The following is a 19,929-nucleotide window of genomic DNA, read 5'->3' as shown; positions in this document are numbered from 1 at the left end:
CTAGCTTCCCGACAAGCTAAACTTCGCCGCTTTGAGGATAAAACAGTGCCACCGACAAGGCCCGCTACAAAGGACTGCGGGCTCTCCTTCTCCGTGTCCGACGTACAACCCTAGCTGCATCCTCAGAGCATGCGCAGACCAGCTGGCTGGAGTGTTTACTGACTCTCCCTATCCCAGTCTGCTGTCCCCACTTGCTTCAAGATGTCTACCATTGTTACTGTACCCAAGAAAGCAAAGGCAACTGAGCTAAATTACTATCGCCCTGTAGCACTCACATCCGTCATCATGAAGTGCTTTGGGAGGCTAGTTAAGGATCATATCACCTCTACCTTACCTGACATCCTAGACCTACTTAAATTTGCTTAACGCCCCAATAGATCCACAGACAATGCAATCGCCATCGCACTGCCCTATCCCATCTGGACAAGAGGGATACCTATGTAAGAATGCTGTTCATTGACTATTGCGCAGCATTCAACACCATAGTGAAATCCAAGCTCATCATTTAGCTCGGGGCCCTGGGCCTGAACTCCGCCCTGTGCAACTAGGTCCTGGACTTCCTGACAGGCCGCCCCCAGGTGTTGAAGGTAGGAAACAATACCTCCACTTTGCTGATCCTCAACACAGGGACCCCACAAAAGGGTGCATGCTCAGCCCCCTTCTGTACTCCGTTTACCCATGACTGCGTGGCCACGCACACCTCCAACTCAATCAAGTTTGCTTTTGCGTGTCAGGGAATATGTATGGAGTAAAAAGTACATTCTTTAGGAATGTAGTGAAGTCGATGTTGTCAAAAAAAAATAATAGTAAAGTACATATAGCCCAAACAAATCTACTTAAGTAGGACTTTAAAGTATTTTTACTTAAGTACTCTGGATTTCACGATGCAGCAAATGTAATGCCACCTTAGCAATTAATGAAACATTTCACCATAGGCTAAGCTACATTGTTAACAAAAGTGGTGAGAGAATCATAATCAAACACACATCATGGGCGTCAAAGTGAATGAAACAAACATAGGCCTGTGTCATTTGTATCCACTTTTATTGAGGTTGATTCTATCACAGGTAACAGCCCCAGGCAAAGGGTAATGGAGGGAAATGGTCTGGTGGAGTAACAGGATTCAGAACCAGACACCGTAACTCCAACTATTTCTTGCAGAAAAACAGCACTCACTCATTGAAATGCAAGACGATCCAATCCATATAATGCAGCATTTAAAAAGGACCTTCAGAGGTAGACATTGCAGGCTATAAATAATTTGCAAGGTCTATTTTTCTATAGGATCACAGTGCTTTAGTAGTTCATTCAAATGACTTCGTCACATGATTTGGTCACCATCCATTGGCAACCGTTATTCAACTCAAGTCACAAAGGAGCTCTTCCAAACAAAGAAATGCCTCGTGAGACTAAGAGGTAAACCTTGATCCCAGGAGAACATATTCAGTCACATCTTACACTTACTGACATAAATACTGCACAAACACACCACACACAAACAAACCAAACTAAACTTGAGTTCCTTGGTACCAAATCCAGTACATTCATACAGTATGTAATGCATGCAACAACCCTATCCCAGTCTGCTTAGTGACCATAACAAATGTCATATCTGAGTGAGAGGTTTATAAAACAGTGCTGTTAAGTTATTAATCATATGTACAGGATACACATGGTATACACCATCCAACAAAATGCTTACTTGCAGGTTCCTTCAACAATGCAACAACAAGAAATAGCTCAGACTGCCTATTCCTCCATTACCCTCTTCCTCCTCTTTGTTCCCAATCCTTCTACCCCTCTACTCGGCACCCTGTCCTCCTCCTGTCTGCTCATCTCCCTTCTTCTTATGTCCAGAGACGATGTCGTCGATGCGCAGCAACAAGATGGCTGTCTGGAGAGAGAAAGAAGGAGTCCAAGGGAGTAGAACTGCATAGCCAAACAATATGTACAGTGCCTTCAGAAAGTATTCATACCCCCCTGACTTACACATTGTTACAACCTAAATTCAAAATGGATTAAAAATCTCACCCCATAATGACAACATGTTTAGATATTTTAGCACATTTACACATGTTAGAATCACATTTGGCAGCAATTACAGCTGTGAGTCTTTCTGGGTAAGTCTAAGAGCTTTGCACACCTGGATTGTACAATATTTGCACTTTTTAACATTATTTTGTATTCTTCACGCTCCCTCAAGTTGGTTTTGGATCATTGCTAGACAGCCATTTTCAAGTCTAGCCATATATTTTTACACCAATTTAAGTCAAAACTGTTACTAGGCCCCTCAGAAACATTCAATGTCATCTTGGTAAGCAACTCCAGCGTAAAAAAAACATTAGGAACACCTTCATAACCACGAGTGGCACCCCCCCCTTTGCCCTCAAAACAGCCTCAATTCATCGAGGAATGGACTCTACAAGGTGTCAAAAGCGTTCCACAGGGATGTGGGCCTGTGTTGACTACGATGCTTCCCAGTTGAGTTAAGTTGGCTGGATGTCCTTTGGGTGGTGGACCATTCTTGATACACATGGGAAACTGTTGAGTGTGAAAAACCCAGCAGTGTTGCAGTTTGACACAAACCGATGCGCCTCGCACCTACTACCATACCCCGTTGAAAAGGCACTTAAATATTTTGTCTTTCCCATTGCCCCTCAACGGCACACATACAATCTTTCTGAAGGCTTAAAAATATCTTTAACACGTGTCCTCCCCCTACACTAATTGAAGTGAATTTAACAAGATACATCAATAAGGGATCATAGACTGACCAGGTGAAAGCGATGTCACGGAAAGAGCAGGTGTTTTGTTTGTTCACTCAGTTTATATTTGGCCTTGTGTTTAAGTTATTGTCCTGCTGAAAGGTGAATTTGTCTCCCAGTGTTTGTTGGAAAGCAGACAACCAGGATTCTGCCTGTGCTTAGCTCTATTACTTATTTTTTTTAGGATAAAAATAAACTGTAGTCCTCACCAATGACAAGCATACCCATAACATGATGCAGCCACCACCATGCTTGAAAATATGAAGAGTGGTACTCATGTTGTGTTGGATTTGCCCCAAACATAACACTTTGTATTAGGACATAAAACTAATTTCTTTGCAGTTTTACTTTTAATGCATGTTGATACATCTTCAGTTCTCCTATTACAGCCTTTAAACACAAACTGTTTTAAAGTCACTATTGGCCTCTGAAATCCTTGAACGGTTTCCTTCCTCTACGGCAACTGAGGTAGGAAGGACACCTGTATCTTTGTAGTGACTGGGTGTGTTGATATACCATCCAAAGTGTAATTAATAATTTCGCCATGCTCAAAAGGGATATTCAATGTCTGCTTTTTATTTTATACCCATCAACCAATAGGTGTATTCTAGTCAAGGCTCATCCTATAAAACTACTGCTGTACACACTTTTTCTATTCATATACTGTCCATAATGTCTATACACACACCATCATATAAATATATATTTATTTCGGACTGACATTGCTCGTTCTGATATTTCATATATATAGTTTTGTTAGTTATTACTGCACTGTTGGCGCTAGAAACAAGCATTTCACTGCACCTGCAAAATATGTTTACGCAACCAACATTTGATTTCAGGTGCCCTTTGTGAGGCATTGGGAAACCTCCCATCTTGGTAGTTGAATCTGTTTGAAATTCATTACTCAGTTGAGGGACCTTACAGATAATTCTATGTGTGGGGTACAGAGATGAAGTAGTTATTCAAAAATCATGTTAAATGCTAGTATTGCCATGCAACTTATTATGGCGCTTGTTAAGAAAATGTTTTACTCCTGAACTTATTTAGGCTTGCCATAACAAAGGGGTTGAATACTTATTGCCTCAAGACATTCCAGCTTTTCATTTTTTAAATTAATTTGTAAAAATGTCTAAAAGCATTCCACTTTAACATTACAGGGTATTTTGTGTAGGCCAGAGACAAAATCTCAATTTAATCCATTTTAAATTTAGGCTGTAAAAAAATGTGGGAAAAGTAAAGGGGTGTGAATACTTTCTGAAGGCACTGTAACTAATGAACACTTGTGTAGCGCATCAATGCCCTCAACATTGTATTGAGCAGGTGGTTGGAAGTCTCACCTCTACTGCAGTCTTATAGGTCTGGGCCTTGACGGCCAGTGGCTCCCAGATGCCCAGGGAGGTCATGTCAGCCAGGGTGCCAGTCTCTCCATTCACCCCCCACGACACACTGCCCTTCTGGGTGTGCTTGGCCTGGAATGGGGATGGATCTCAGTGAAAAGGCCACTATAATGTACAGTAAAACCTCCATCTCCCTTTCACACCCTCTCTCACGCTTGCGCACACACGCTCCCATCGGTCTTCCTCCGAGATGGTATGAGGTTCTACCTTTGACTCTCTCAGTCTGTCGCTCTCTTACCCTGAGGGAGGTGAGCACACGGATGGTGGAGGCGCCACAGTTCTGGATGAGGGTGCGGGGGATGACCTCCAGGGCCTGGGCCAGGGCACGGTAGGGCCACTGCTCCACACCAGTGAGGGCCTTGGAGAGCTCCATCAGCCGCTGGGACACAGCCATCTCGGCAGCGCCACCGCCAGGCAGCAGGCTGGGCTCCAGCAGCACATTGCGGGTCACCTGCATGGCATCCTGCAGGTTACGCTCCACCTCCTGGGAGAGAGACGCAAATGGGGGAAAGAGAGATTTCAGAATACAAGTAAAAACCTAATTTAGTCATCTTTGCGCTGATAACTTCTGACTTACAAAGAACAAAAACAGGTTCTAGGAGGGGAGTGGGGGAAGCAGAGACATTAAGGTCATTCTTTACATTATCATCCCTCTCTTTTAGCACTTAGTGATTGTTGCACAATAAAATGAGCATATTATTTTGAAAGCTTTATTCTCAGTTTCTCACCGCCAGGATTTCCTTGCTGGCTCCTCTCAGCAGGATGGTGCAGGCTTTAGGGTCTTTGCACTCTGTGACGAAGGCAAAGTACTCGTCTCCAATCTTCTTGATCTCAAACAAGCCCGCCCCCAGGCCCACATCCCCTTCGCGCAGCTCGTCCGTACGGCTGGCAATGCGTGCGCCACACGCCCTGAGGGGTAACAAGGAAATAGGTTAGAGCAGTAGTTGTGAAGACCATACACCCCGTTAAAGAAGCTGAAATAAACCAATACGCAATGAAAGTGCTCGGTCAGTCGCTGCTATGTACATAGTAACATGACACAGAGCAAAACGGTGAAATTTAAACATGTTTTTTGTTTGCGATAATTGTCTCCGATAATTGATGTAACGCCAACAAATGTAAAAAATTGCTTTCAATTGGCTTACCTGGCAATCCGGTTGTTGTCAGTCTTTCTTACACGGCGAATAGCCGTGATGTTAGCCTTCATTAGGTAGTGCTGAGCCAAGTCTGAAGAGAGAGGAAAAATATAGTTCAGGTTAAAAAAAAAGTCAGTTGCATCAGACATAGGCCTTAACAAGAACAATGCATTTTGAAGCAGCGTGGGATACCCGAGACACCCTTCTCTGTGAAGATGAGGTCTGGCTTGAGGCGGATGATGTCTTCACAGATCTGCTGGATGTACTCCTCCTCCATCTGCAGGATGCGGGCAAAGTCCTCCTCACGAGTGATCTCAATATCAGTCTGGCTCTCTCCCTTCTTGTACTCCAGGGAGCAGTCCAACAGCACAATACGGGGATCCTTGATCATTCTGCGCATGCGCGGGTGGGTCACGTCCTTGTTTACCATCACACCTCTGAGCACGCACGAGTCCTCGATGATCCCACCGGGAACCTGGACAAACACATTAACACAAAGGATGAAGCAGAACTTGGACTGCACAGGAAAACAAACATTAAAAAAGACACACTTTGACCATTACCTTTTCTACTTTGGCGTACTTCTTTATGTCGATCTCCTTGCGTCCGTTCTCCTCCATCTCCACAGTTTTGACTGCGTCCAGGGCAATGCTGCAGGCCATGTCAGACCAGCGGCTCAGAGCCTTGGTGTTGATGGCAGAGTTGATGATCTTCAGCATCATCTCCCTGTCACTCACATCCACTGGGGTGCTGGGAGGAGGAGAAGAGAGTTGTTAAACAAATGTTATGAGTGTGAAAGCGGTTGCCACCTAAAACAGTGGTTCTCAAACTGGGGGTCACGAGAAGGTTTTTGTGGGGGGGTTAAAACTGAATGGGAAAAATACATATTTTCCCTACAATTTAATAGTCTACAGATACCATTTGTATTGTATATTTATACATTTGCCTATTCGATCTGGTTACTAATAAAATAATTTGGTACAATACTGTAGGCCTGTCTCAAAAACATCTCATCTGTGCCTCAGAACCAAAAAGTGTCTTCACTCTTGACCAGGCATCAGCATTTGGTAGGCAAAGGCGGGCATGCATATCCAGGTTAATGACCAGAAAACACTGGTTTCATTTTCTCCCGTTTTTGCTGGCAAAACGTACGTTTATATAAATAAAAAGTTTAGCAATGTGCTACAGACGCATCTTTGCCAGAATAGGCTTTCTGGCGATTCGTTGATCATTTTCATACTTCAGACAGATCTAGGCCAAGTTTGGGTGGCAACTGGCTATCTGTCTAAAGATAACATAGCTGTAACGTCACACTGCCTTCAATACTTATGGGATGAAGATGTAATACATTTACCAGAATATGTTACAATATTTTTGAGGAAGAAAAAGGCTACAGACAGACCATGCTTTCCAGCCGATCCTGCAACATACAACTCGGCCGTAACCTGCTTGCTCTGGACTCCAGAGAAGTAAGATGACAATGGCTGCTAAGATGAATGACTTTCACCTTAAAATGCAGGTCTAAAACATATCTTGCATTTTGAAAGTGGATCACCGTTTGACATGAAACATGCAGTGACCAGAAAAAGTATTTGGGCCAAAGCTCTAGACTTCATATAAAATCACAGATTAATGGCAATCACAGATTTGCATAAGAAGTGAAGTTAAACAGATGTCAAGTTAGAATTCAGCCCTTAACGATTAAAAGGTTGTGTGTGTGTGGGGGTGGGCAGTAGAGGCTGGAACAGTACCTGATATCTTTGAGCAGGTTGAGCATATCATCCAGGGCATGTCTGTAGGCGCTGATGACAACCGTCGGGTGCATCTGCTGCTCCAAGAACTGCTCTGACACGGACAGCATCTCACCCGCTAGAGAGATGCACAAAATGTATGGATGTCTCCCCGGCCATGGCTGTCGATGCCCCCTTCTGAGGCCGAAACGCCCCCTAAAAAAAAAAAAAATCCCTGCCTTGCGGCCAGTGGCTGTTGTGCCCTTGGGCTGAATACAATAATACAAATTCCCTTCTCCCAGATGCCAATCGCCCTGCTCCGAAGCACCCCTCACTCACATGGCTCTCTCAGATATTTATATTCTTATTAGTCAATGCCAGTCACGTGATCAGGTCCTTTTCACAGGCATCGCAGCTCCGAAGTAGACTACTAGTGATGTAAGAAACATTGGGGATGCAACGGCACGTGCATCCTTACGGAATTCCGAGGCACATATTGAAGACGTTAGATCTGTCCATGTTTACTTTGTCAGCTAACAAGATGAGTAACAAACAGCAAAAGCACTAACCTATGTCAATCTACTATCCCACATATTACATAAATTGACCTATTCTATGGGTCAGCTTGTCGTTCTGTAGAAGAAAGAAACATTCCAAACAGATGCTCTGGGATGATAAGACCCCAAATGAATACTACTCCCATACATCAAAACAACATTTTAAAAGCAATGAGGCTGATGCAACAGATCAGAATGTCTATATTAAAATGTTGATAACCTATTATTTCTTCACATTATAAGCGCAGCAATGTGCACACGGCAGCAGGCTATTTATGTTCCAACATACTATTAGCAGGAACGGTCTATCAGGTTGCGTGGAAAACACAACTAATGGGACGCAGAGTTAAAATGTACATTTTTAAAATGTTTAAAAAAATAATATCAATCAGGCCCTATTTATTTCTGCATACTTTTAACTCGGATCTCGTACGTGGACAGATAATTGCGTAGTTGGTACGCAAAATGCGTGCATGTTGGCAGGTCTGCAATTGGCCCAACATCACCTGGGTTTGGCCGGTGTAGACCGGCATATTAAAACACAATTTTTTTTCTGAACAGATTTGCCTAGTTAAATAAATGTTTAAAACATTTTTTAAAAATGGCCTTGCCCCTAAAACCACTAAATTATTGGCCTGGTTGAGACACAGGAGTAATACATGAAGAATAGGCTGGATTGGATTACTAGTGTACTACTACTATGAGAATAGACCTGATGGTGCAGTGTATTTATTCACAGTATTGGGTATGTGGTGACTCACCCAGGATGATGACAGAGGTGGTGCCGTCTCCCACCTCCTCGTCCTGAGTGCGGCTGATCTCAATCATGGACTTGGCAGCCGGGTGCTGGACCTGGATCTGTGGAAGCAGAGACAGGGGGAAGGAGGTGGGTATTGCACTGGGGCACTGAACATTGATATTTTCTGTATGGAAGTAGACGTATTGGGAATCATAGCAAGTGTGCTCTTCTCACCTCTCTCAGGATAGCGTTGCCATCGTTGGTCATCACAATCCCACCCATGGGGTCCAAAAGCATCTACACACAAAGCATGTTATGGTTTCCCCAATTCAAGTGCTACCATAAAGTATGTTTCAAGCAAAACTGTGACAAAAACCTGAGGATAAAAATAAACCTATAGCTCACTTTCATCATGGCCCTTGGTCCCAGGCATGTTCTGATGACGTCTGCGATCGTCTACAACACACAAACACAAAAAAGGTTTATCTATATAGTGTCAACAAGCAATGAATCATAGCTATCCTACATTCCTCATCAATTGAGCTACAGAAGCAATGTAATGGGTAGGGATGTGAAGATACCAGTATCGCAATATTTTTTTCCATGGCAAAAATGAAAAAGCAGACTGTCTTTGGTCCTTAAACACCCACTGTATGTAAATTAATGTGTGCTATAGCTTGGAAAATAAATGTGACTCTAGATGACAACATGTTCGTTTCCAACATTAGGGCTGCTTTCCAAAAGAAGTTTAGACCGCTTCATGCCCCCCCCCCCCATGCTAGCAATTATCACAATACTGGTATCATCCCAGCCCTAGTACTGGGCCCCATAGTCAGCAATTAAACATACAATTATGTTGAAATAACATAGCTAGAAACCATGTTAATTCAACCAAGTACAGTGGAAGACACTAACTAATGGGACCTCACCTTGGCTGCACTGATATTTCCGGTCTGAACCTTCCGTCCAGACTCCCTCTTCATATTCTGGCCTGTAGGGAACATGAGAACGGAGTTAATACTATATTGTGTAAAATATTGCTGCAAAAACACAGCAGACCAAAACATCATTACAGCAATTAGTCTAGTTACCTCTATGATCCAACCAGTCTACGTTTGTTCTACACCTTTTGATTTCCATGTACAAATTAAGATCCCACATCTGTAGCTCACTAGCTACCTACCTACATCATACAATAGCTAGCTAGGCGTATCGTGTGTGGATTATGGATATCTCGTATTTTGGAAGGCTGACATTTTACACTGTAATAATATGCCTTGCAGCTAACAGATACATAGTTACTAAACGACACACAAATACAGCACCAAAGTTGGCTTAAATCATCTGACATGCTAGTTACTGACATGCAGGAGCTGTCTGATGTTGACATGCCTGGAAGCTCCGACGACCAGGTTCAAATTGCAGTGATTTGAGTCAAACTTTGAGTTTCACTAATGTTGCCGAAAAGATGGGCAGGACTCCCATGTTTTTAGCCCCAATGTCAACAGCAACCAAACTAGCTAAAATTTGCTAGCAATAAATTGTCAATGTGTAACGTCATTGCAAATTGTATTCTTGAGAATAGACATTTTAGTTGAGCACTTAACGTTAGCGGTTGTGTAAAATGTACTGTAACCAGCCAGATAAGTTTTTGTAACGTTACGGCCAAGAAAGTCATACAAAGAACAGGTTAGCCTACTAGCTAAATACCTTGCTAACGCTAGCTAGCACTGTCAGTGGTCGGCAAGGAAGCAGAAGCACATGCTTTGTTGCTGGCTACCTGTGTAGCCGGTACTGGCCGCTTGTCAGGATATTACAAACGACAAAAACATCCAAATGCGTCACATTTCCACCGAAATCAAAGTTAAGATGTTACATTTCTCGTTGCTTATGGTTTTTCTATCAACTTACTCAGCACGAGAACCTGTTGGCCCATCATCGTGACAGTGTGTGTGGGACAACGGCCTGGAACCTTCTGGGAAGCACAAGAGGAAGAAGATCCAGATGCGGGGCGGATTTCTTCCAGTGTGTTAACCAATAACCTTCGAGCAAATCATAATGTACTGTGACTTCCACCAGTTGGTGAACCGGGGTAAACGCAACAGGATTGTGAGACACACCCTGTACCATATATTCATTGCCCTGTACAAAACCAAGCAACTCCATATACAGTAATCCAATATTGGCTAGACCTTTTCTGAAATTCAAGGATACCTGTATTACAGGATGTTTCCCTTCTTATTTTATTGAAGGGGAAAAAATGATATAATGACAATACCAAACCACTATGTTGTATTTATTTTACCTTTATTTAACTAGGCAAGTCAGTTAAGAACAAATTCTTATTTACAATGACTGCCTAAACCGGACGACGCTGGGCCAATTGAAGCAAGTCATTTTTTCTGGAGCGGAACATAATTACAAATAATTTGTAGACTGCAAATTGACCGCAAGAAGCCCAAACATATATTTGTCTAAAACAATCATTTCAGACCTTCCTTACATTTCTATACCATCACGTATCTCTATTATGTGTGGGAACACTTCGGAACAGATTTCTTAAAATTAAAATCACTTTGAGCTGATTTCCTAGTGTTATTAGTTTTTATACTGAACAAAAATATAAACGCAACATGCAACAATTTCATTGATTTTACTGAGTTATAGTTCATATGAGGAAATCAGTCAACTGAAATAAATTCACTAGGCACTAATCTATGGATTTCACATGAATTGGAATACAGATATGCATCTTTTGGTCAAAGATACCTTAAAAAATGGGCCTCAGGATCTCGTCATGGTATTTTGTGCATTCAAATTGCCATCGATAAAATGAAATTGTATTCAATTGTGTTCGTTGTCTGTAGATTATGCATGCCCATACCATAATCACACCACCAGCATGGGACACTTTGTTCACAATGTTGACATCAGCAAACCACTTGCCCACACAACGCCATACACGTGGTCTGCGGTTGTGAGGCCAGTTAGACAGAAAGCCAAATGTTCTAAAACGACTTTGGAGGTGGCTTATTGTAGAGAAATGAACATAACATTATCTGGCAACAGCTCTGGTGGACATTCCTTCAGTCAGCATTCCAATTGCACGCTCCTTCAACTTGCAACATCAGTGGCATTGCGTTGTGTGACAAAACTGCACATTTTAGAGTTGCCTTTATTGTCCAAAGTACAAGGTGTACCTGTGTAATGATCATGCTGTTTAATCAGCTTCTTAATATGACACCTGTCATGTGGATGGATTATCTTGGCAAATGAGAAATACAAAATTTGAGTAAAATAAGCTTTTGTGCGTATGGAACATTTTGGGGATCTTTTATTTCAACTCATGAAACATGGGACCAACACTTTACATGTCGAGTTTATATTTTTGTTCAGAGTATGTCCGACAATGAGTATGTCCAACACAAAAAAACATGTTTGTTTAAATATATATATATATATATTTTTTTGGGGGGGCTCGCCAGTTGGGGAACGCTGCACTGTGTCCAGAAAACAAAATATGTATTCACTGATGTAAGTATGGTAACGTGTTACTACGTTGTACGACAGTAGACTATTGTCTGACTGTTTTCCAGAAGAAAGTCAAAGAAACAACAAAGACCGATTTTTAAAAAATGGTACCAGAATCGTTTAAGTGAGAAAACGCCAAAGACATATCTCAATTTCTTAGCAGATCAAAAATAAATATACTGTAAGGATAATGGGTCCTCTGAGTGCAAAACTCTAGCAACATGTACATCAATAAATTATAAGGCTCTGTCCAAAAAGAGACAATTAAGATAGCAAATATCCTTTGTTTTCACACATTATGTACAAAGTATGTTGCTTCCTGTATACTCTATTCAATAAATATGACTACACACACACACACACACACACACACACACACCTGTCCTTCATAGCCACATCCAAACATCGTATAGGCCTTTCAGAAGTTAGTTGCTCTAAAAATCCCTGGCAAAATGGTATATAATGATAGAAACATAAATATAAACCTGAATATTCAAAAACATAGGGTGCAAACATTTGTTTTCAAGAACACCATGGTGGCTACTTGTAATTTTTGCCAATCTGAATATTGCCTTTACAGTATTTCCAATATGGTTCATTTGATATTGGCATGGACAAAAAAAAAGAAAGGAGAATGGGTTGGGATGTTTTGGGTTTTGTATGCAGTCAGGAGGCAGATAGATCAGGAGTGAAGTGGTTGGTTGGTTGTTGGTGCTGTCTGGAATGACACCAACTCAGTAGCTCAAGCGCACATATAAAAAGACCAGCGGGTATTTTTACCCGTCTGAACTTTTTTTTTTAGAACTAGGAAATATGGAGCCATTTCAGAGTATTTTACACAAGCAAGCATCATTGGTGGAATGGATGGTACGGCTTATAATGGTAAGGAAGACGGATGGTTCTGAGATAGAGGAGAGACGATAAGTCAAGATCTATATAGAAATAGATGTTATTACAGTATCATTATACAGCATATATTAATCTCACAGTATTTGATGCATGACAAACCTACAACACACTGATCCTTGGTGAGTTCATGCCGTTGATGTACATTTTGATTTAGCCTTTATACGAATGGAGATTGGGAAGGTTTGGTTCAGTGTTATGACAAGAAAATCAGCCTCATCTCTCTTCCAGGTCACTTGACATTAGAAGCCTTCAGTCCTCACTCATTGTTTCTCTTCTTCTGTAGAAATGCTATTCCTCCTCCTGATCAATTACAAGAAGCTCTGTTCCTGGAGAGTCAAACATGTAACTTGGATTTCATTCAAATCTGTTGTTTCAAGGGGAAAAAACTGTATGGTTAGAGTTTCTGGAGTGTTATTTCATCAGAAATAAAGAATCTCAGCAGAAGTTGTGACTCTTCAGGAACAGCGTATCCACAATCGCAATTCCAGGGGTCTCAAGCTACATTTCCCATCATACACCCTGCCATCACCTAACTTCTGTTCACAAGTCTTCTCTCACGCCGCTGACAACGGGGATGTGCGAGGCTTCTCTCTTCAAGTACTTGATGAAGTCCTTCACTTCACGGGCTCCCTGGAATTACAGAGGAAAACATTTTAAGCTCCCTTTGTAACCCGACATATACAATCTTTGATACATCAGTATATGCAGTGTTTCTCCTAGGATTTTTTTCAGCAGCGGTGGCAAATCTAGTGGGTGAAGTAGTTTTGTGAGCCATTGCTTTCAGTCATTGCGCTAACGCCAGTTAGCAACTTCCTTCAAACTGCACACAGACATAAAAATGGTATCCATTAGTTATTTGACTCGGTAAGTACAAAAAGTACAAAAAAAAAATCGTGCACTGTCCCTTTAAAAGCATGTTTCGGCAGAAATATCTATAGATGCAAAAAAATCTCTCTATATATATAAATAAATAAAAACAAATATGATATATATATATATCAATCTTTTAAAAATATTTTTGGGGAGTGGTGGGACACCTCTGCTAAATGAATATAGGGGAAACACTGGTATATGACTAGTTTGTGTCTGCTTATGTAAAATGGAAATAACAGTTTAGGGAGATTTCACCTCATATCGTTTGGGTTGGTCCTTCTTGTCTGCCCGAGCAAAGTAGATGGTGGGAAACCTACAGAACAACACATGAGAGAGCGAGAGAAACACAATGAATGAATGACCAGAGACAGGGTGAAAATGAATGGAAAGATAAGTGAGAGCTGATAGAAGGGAAAGGATAACCAGGTGATAAAGTGTAATGTCTCACCCTTGCACATCAAAGCCTTGTGGAACATCATTGGCTGTAGCATCCATCTTGGCAATGACAATATTAGGGTCAGAGTAGAGCTGAGAAGAAAACAGGATAAATAACCAATGAGAACAAAAGGGTTTACTTGGCTTTAGCTCTTTTCCTTAGTTTAGTGACAAATCACAATTTTCAATGCATACAATTGTTTTGAGGAAAGCCATAATAGTAAACAGTGGCAGTAAATAAAATATTCTGTTCTAGATTTAAATTACTGAAAATGTGGCATTGGTGAGTCTGTGTATGTAGTCTTTCTCACCTGTTCTGCCAACTCCTTGTACTTGGGCTCCAGGCTCTTACAGTGACCACACCAGGGGGCATAGAATTCAATCAGCACGTCCTTCTCAGGATCATTCACAATCTCCTCAAATGACTCTGCTACCACTACCTGGGAGTGGGGCGCGCACACACACACACACACACACACACACACACACACACACACACAAAATGTGAATTGTCACGACAACAAAATCAGAAACACAAATGTACTGTGATTGAGTATTGAATAATAACACAGAAATACAGACACTCGTTCACATAGACAAACAAACATACCTTGACGGGACCCTTGTTTTTCTCAGGGATGGGCTCCGACTTGATGTAACGTTTTAGTCGTCCAGCAAAGTAATCCTCCAGGAATCTTTCCAGGGACTTCCCATCTCTCCTGTTATATAGGTTCAACAACAAACATAATTAGTAGGGTTGTACGTGGTGGAACTTAAAGGTTAGACTTAGAACCTCAACTAAACTCAGCAAAAAAAGAAACGTCCTCTCACTGTCAACTGCGTTTATTTTCAGCAAACTTAACATGTGTAAATATTTGTAGAAACATAACAAGATTCAACAACTGAGACATAAACTGAACAAGTTCCACAGATATGTGACTAACAGAAATGGAATAATGTGTCCCTGAACAATGGGGGGAGGGGGTCAAAATCAAAAGTAACAGTCAGTATCTGGTGTGGCCACCAGCTGCATTAAGTACTGCAGTGCATCTCCTCCTCATGGACTGCACCAGATTTTCAAGTTCTTGCTGTGAGATGTTACCCCACTCTTCCACCAAGGCACCTGCAAGTTCCCGGACATTTCTGGGGGGGAATGGCCCTAGCCCTCACCCTCCGATCCAACAGGTCCCAGACGTGCTCAATGGGATTGAGATCCGGGCTCTTCGCTGGCCATGGCAGAACACTGACATTCCTGTCTTGCAGGAAATCACGCACAGAACGAGTAGTATGGCTGGTGGCATTGTCATGCTGGATGGTCATGTCAGGATGAGCCTGCAGGAAGGGTACCACATGAGGGAGGAGGATGTCTTCCCTGTAACGCACAGCACTGAGATTGCCTGCAATGACAACAAGCTCAGTCTGATGATGCTGTGACACACCGCCCCAGACCATGACGGACCCTCCACCTCCAAATCAATCCCGTTCCAGAGTACAGGCCTCGGTGTAACGCTAATTTCTTCTACGATAAACGCAAATCCGACCATCACTCCTGATGAGACAAAACCACAACTTGTCAGTGAAAAGCACTTTTTGCCAGTCCTGTCTAGTCCAGCAACTGTGGGTTTGTGCCCATAAGTGACGCTGTTGCCGGTGATGTCTGGCAAGGACCTGCCTTACAACAAGTCTACAAGCCCTCAGTCCAGCCTCTCTCAGCCTATTGCGGACAGTCTGAGCACTAATGGAGGGATAGTGCGTTCCTGGTGTAACTCGAGCGGTTGTTGTTGCCATCCTGTACCTGTCCCGCAGGTGTGATATTCAGATGTACCGATCCTGTGCAGGTGTTGGTACACGTGGTCTGCCACTGCGAGGATGATCTGCTGTCCGTCCTGTCTCCCTGTAGCGCTGTCTTAGGCGTCTCACAGTATGGACATTGCAATTTATTGCCCTGGCCACATCTGCAGTCCTATTGCCTCCTTGCAGCATGCCCAAGGCACGTTCACACATGTGAGCAGGGACCCTGGGCATCTTTCTTTTGGTGTTTTTCAGAGTCAGTAGAAAGGCCTTTTTAGTGTCCTAAGTTTTCATAACTGTGACCTTAATTGCCTACCGTCTGTAAGCTGTTATTGTCTTAACGATCGTTCCACAGGTGCATGTTCATTAACTGTTTATGGTTCATTGAACAAGCATGGAAAACAGTGTTTAAACCCTTTACAATGAAGATCTGTGAAGTTATTTGGATTTTTACAAATTATCTTTGAAAGACAGGGTCCCGAAAAAGGGACATTTCTTTTTTTTGCTGAGTATATGTCTGTAACTCACGTGAACTCCTCCCTCATGGTGTACTTGAAGCCCTGTTGTGTTCTGATGGTTACGAAGGGCAGATCTCCTCCGTTCGACGCACCCAGACCAAACTCCTCCTCTAGCTCATCCACAAAGTCCCTGCGATTGGCCACGGCAAAACTCAGGCCCTGGGACGCAAACTGATAACCCACCTTCATCACTCTGAGAAGAGAAAATGAACAACATTTAATAATAATGATAAGAGACTTATATACCACCTTGTATACAATATTTGGAATTCAGGTATTATATGTACTGTATGTAGGATAAAATCAAAATACATATCTACATTACTACTTGGTCACACTTTACGTTGCCCAATGACCGTGTAAGGTAATAATAGTATCTCAATATCATCCCATATTGTAACCAATACAAGAATAACATACCTACTATGAATTCAGTATCAAATTAAAAACAGAACTGAACTAAAAGAGAAAGTTGCTATTAAGTGTGGGTCATCTAATATTAGTGTGGTTTAAAGTGTTAAAGTGTTGTGGTATTGGAGGTGTACCAACCTGTTCCTCCAATAGTTGGAGCCTTTGGGGTTCCGAAGGTAGTCCAAATCATAGTACGCAGTCAACAAGTCCTGCCCCTTCAGCTTATCTCTGTTCTCATTGGTCAGATGGGGACACATTCCGAAACTGACAAAAGGAAACAGGAAGACCAATAATGTTAGACACTCAAGTAGAGGTAGAGAGGGAAAGAGAGATGGGGATATGAAAAAGAGAGAGTGATATGATAGAGAGAGAGATACTAATGTAACAGACATTCAGGTGATGGATTTAGAGTAGACAGACAGGAGCAGTAGTCTTACATGTTGTCTCTGATGAAGCGTCGCAGTGTGTGGGTGGTGATGGTCTCTGTAAAGCGCAGCACGCTCTCCTCAAACTTACCGCTCAGCCTTGGAGGCCTGAACAGCAGAACACTCCTGGAGAGACACAGGGGAGAGCGATAAAACGGTAGTTGATCAGTCTGTTGGTCACACCTTGTACAGTCACACTAGAGCAGTGTTTCTCAGTCCATTCCTGGGTGTACACAATTTTGCTATAGCCCAGCACAAAGACACCTGATTTACCTCAACAGGGTTATCTTGATCTCACTCTCTATCACACTCACTTCTTCCCATTCTCTTCCTATCCCTCCCCATCTCTCTACACCTTCCTCCCACTCACTCACTCACTCACTCACTCAGTGTCCACCCCGTGTTTGAGGCCCAGGGTCATGTTGATGGTGTGGGCGAAGCGGAAGTGGTCCCTCATGACGCCGGCCGCCTTCAGAAACTCTGCCAGCTGAGCACTGTCAGGCCCAGAGAAGAAACCTGGGAGGAGAGAGATAAGTATGGAGAGAAAGTACATTAGCCCTTTCCAACACTGCCAGTGTTAGCTTCCACCATGTTGCATTCACCTCTCACAAGGCTTTTCAGAGCAGTGGACATCAATTAAATGATGGCCAATGTGAAAAGTGCAGATTCAGGGAACCAAAGATTCAGTTAAGAACAAACAGGTAACTATACTCTTCTAGAGTATGACGTACCCACTACACTGGCATCAAAGTGGTTGACAAAGGCCTCGACATCTGCCTCGCTACGCAGGGTAACCGAGTTGGGCCCAGCTTGCTTCTTCATGTAGTGGACAATCCCATCTGTTTGTATGCAGACAAATGCATTAGTAGGCCTACGTGATTAGTGTACTTTAAATAACGCTTAAAAATCACACACACACCTGCTGAGCGTGGTCCGTCATAGGACGAGGAGTCTTCTCCGTTTCTGAATATCTTGAGCGTGGGGTACCCTGTTACTCCGAAACGCCCGCATGTGTCTGGGCTCGCTGTGCAATCCACCTGAGGGGTGAGAGAGTGAGATGGACAGAAGAGATACAGAGGATGGGGAGGTAGAGAGAGAGAAAGGGATAGATAGTCAGAGTAAAACAATTATAGAAAGCAAAGGAGGAGTGAGAAAAAGTGGGAGAAAGAAAACGATAGGGAGATGCCAATGGCAATATACCCATCTGTGTTTTCAAACATTGCTGCAGGAGGGCGATGTGCAGAGGGCGATATGCACAAGTTGGTGGCAAAACACATTGGAGTTCTTTTTTGGGGGAAAGGCTCTATTTTGGAGTGCATTTCACACTACTTTTGGATTACATTTATATGTTAAGGCTCGCGTGAATGTCCTGCTTAATATCATAGTGTCATCATCGCAAATAAACTGCATTATACTTTTTTTTTAAACACTTCAACCAGAAAGATTGCTCTTTGGCTAGCTTTAGCTACAGCCTATGTAGCAAAACAACTGCTGCATCCAAGTTATTTCGCAAAGATCAAAACCAAACAGAAACTTAGCAACTTTACAAGCAAGAATCGAAACATGATTGTAAGCGTATGAGAACCCCGAAAAGTGATTTTGTTTAGAAGTAATAAAAACGTAAATACAGGATGTTTCATGGGCGCATACGTCGATGCCTTTCTTACTTCAGCCAAGAGTAGGGTGCCACTGTGCGTGAACGTCGACGTCACTGTGTCGTGCACTGGAAAGGGGTCTATATAAAGTACATTAACCCCTTTCATATAATGTCCCTGGGTTATATAAATAGCAACTGTACCACAAATTGGCAAATAAAATAAATTGGTAACTATTCTGACAAAGTGGTGTGGTAGCTTTATCATACCTTAGCAAGTGGTACTGTCCCTTTCAGTCGACTAGCTGCGGTCTCAAAATCTGGGGCTAGTTTCTTACAATGTCCACACCTGCGAAGCAAATAATGATAAAATAGATTACTGGAGATATAATCCAAGGAACTGAATATGAACTGACAGGCAATACAAATGTTACCATAGTTATGCATGGGTATAAATGTGTTATACCTGTAAAACTCATAAGCAAATTGGGGTTATAAAGACATAATATTGCCAATTTTGAAAACATATCAATAGCTGATAATATTTTCAGAGCGGCCAACATGCTACTAGCTAGCTTGCGTTGATACAGTAGCTACTTGCCTTGAGTTTGACAGCTGAAACAGAGAATATAGTTAGCTGGCTAACGGAACACGTCTTGGACAGTTGCCTAGAGTAGATAATGTACTTACATATTTGCCTTAAATTACATTGCACGTCTATAAATGACTATGGATATAGACATAAGGGAATGTTTCCATTTCTCACCACGGAGCGTAGAATTTCACTAACATCGTCTCGTGCTCCGCTGCCAGGTAATCGAAATCCGCGTCCCCTAGCTCTAGCACATCACCCCGTGCGACTACCGCGCCAGAAAATATTACAACCGATAACATGAAAGCAGAGATGAGCGACAAAAAGGAAGCCATATTTCTAAATCCTTCAAGTGAACAGGATTATCAAATAAAATACAGAAACAAAAGCACATATGTTGTGGAAAAAGAGGACCCTCGCTGTCACCCTGCGGCTCCTCTTTCCGGAAAAAGACGAATGGACTCTTGAAAGGCGGGACATAAACGGAATATGAAGGAAACTGACCTTGTCATTGGTCGATGAG

At 42.4% G+C, this 19,929-nt stretch overlaps 2 protein-coding genes across 2 annotated transcripts; both read right to left on the bottom strand.

Moving 5' to 3' along the window:
- Positions 1-1,027: 1,027 nt before the first annotated feature.
- Positions 1,028-10,368, bottom strand: LOC112264730 (T-complex protein 1 subunit gamma). Its single transcript, XM_024441509.2, has 13 exons — positions 10,239-10,368; positions 9,257-9,318; positions 8,733-8,783; positions 8,562-8,624; positions 8,350-8,446; positions 7,053-7,170; positions 5,865-6,051; positions 5,494-5,776; positions 5,311-5,392; positions 4,894-5,074; positions 4,404-4,649; positions 4,106-4,237; positions 1,028-1,894 (listed from the first exon to the last, which is right to left on the bottom strand). Exons 1-13 carry the CDS (start codon positions 10,264-10,266, stop codon positions 1,802-1,804), a joined length of 1,623 nt encoding a protein of 540 aa, XP_024297277.1. The 5' UTR covers positions 10,267-10,368; the 3' UTR covers positions 1,028-1,801.
- Positions 10,369-11,693: 1,325 nt separating this feature from the next.
- LOC112232402 (protein disulfide-isomerase A3-like) lies at positions 11,694-19,864 on the bottom strand. Its single transcript, XM_024399411.1, has 13 exons — positions 19,581-19,864; positions 19,085-19,163; positions 18,140-18,257; positions 17,952-18,059; positions 17,607-17,736; positions 17,233-17,346; positions 16,934-17,059; positions 16,395-16,577; positions 14,686-14,794; positions 14,387-14,515; positions 14,089-14,168; positions 13,896-13,953; positions 11,694-13,397 (listed from the first exon to the last, which is right to left on the bottom strand). The coding sequence occupies exons 1-13, from the start codon at positions 19,739-19,741 to the stop codon at positions 13,308-13,310; spliced, it is 1,485 nt and encodes a 494-aa protein (XP_024255179.1). The 5' UTR covers positions 19,742-19,864; the 3' UTR covers positions 11,694-13,307.
- Positions 19,865-19,929: the final 65 nt, after the last annotated feature.

Source organism: Oncorhynchus tshawytscha, linkage group LG13 (assembly GCF_018296145.1).
Source record: "Oncorhynchus tshawytscha isolate Ot180627B linkage group LG13, Otsh_v2.0, whole genome shotgun sequence".
Lineage (NCBI taxonomy): Eukaryota > Metazoa > Chordata > Actinopteri > Salmoniformes > Salmonidae > Oncorhynchus > Oncorhynchus tshawytscha.
This window is presented reverse-complemented; position numbering and strand designations above follow the sequence as displayed.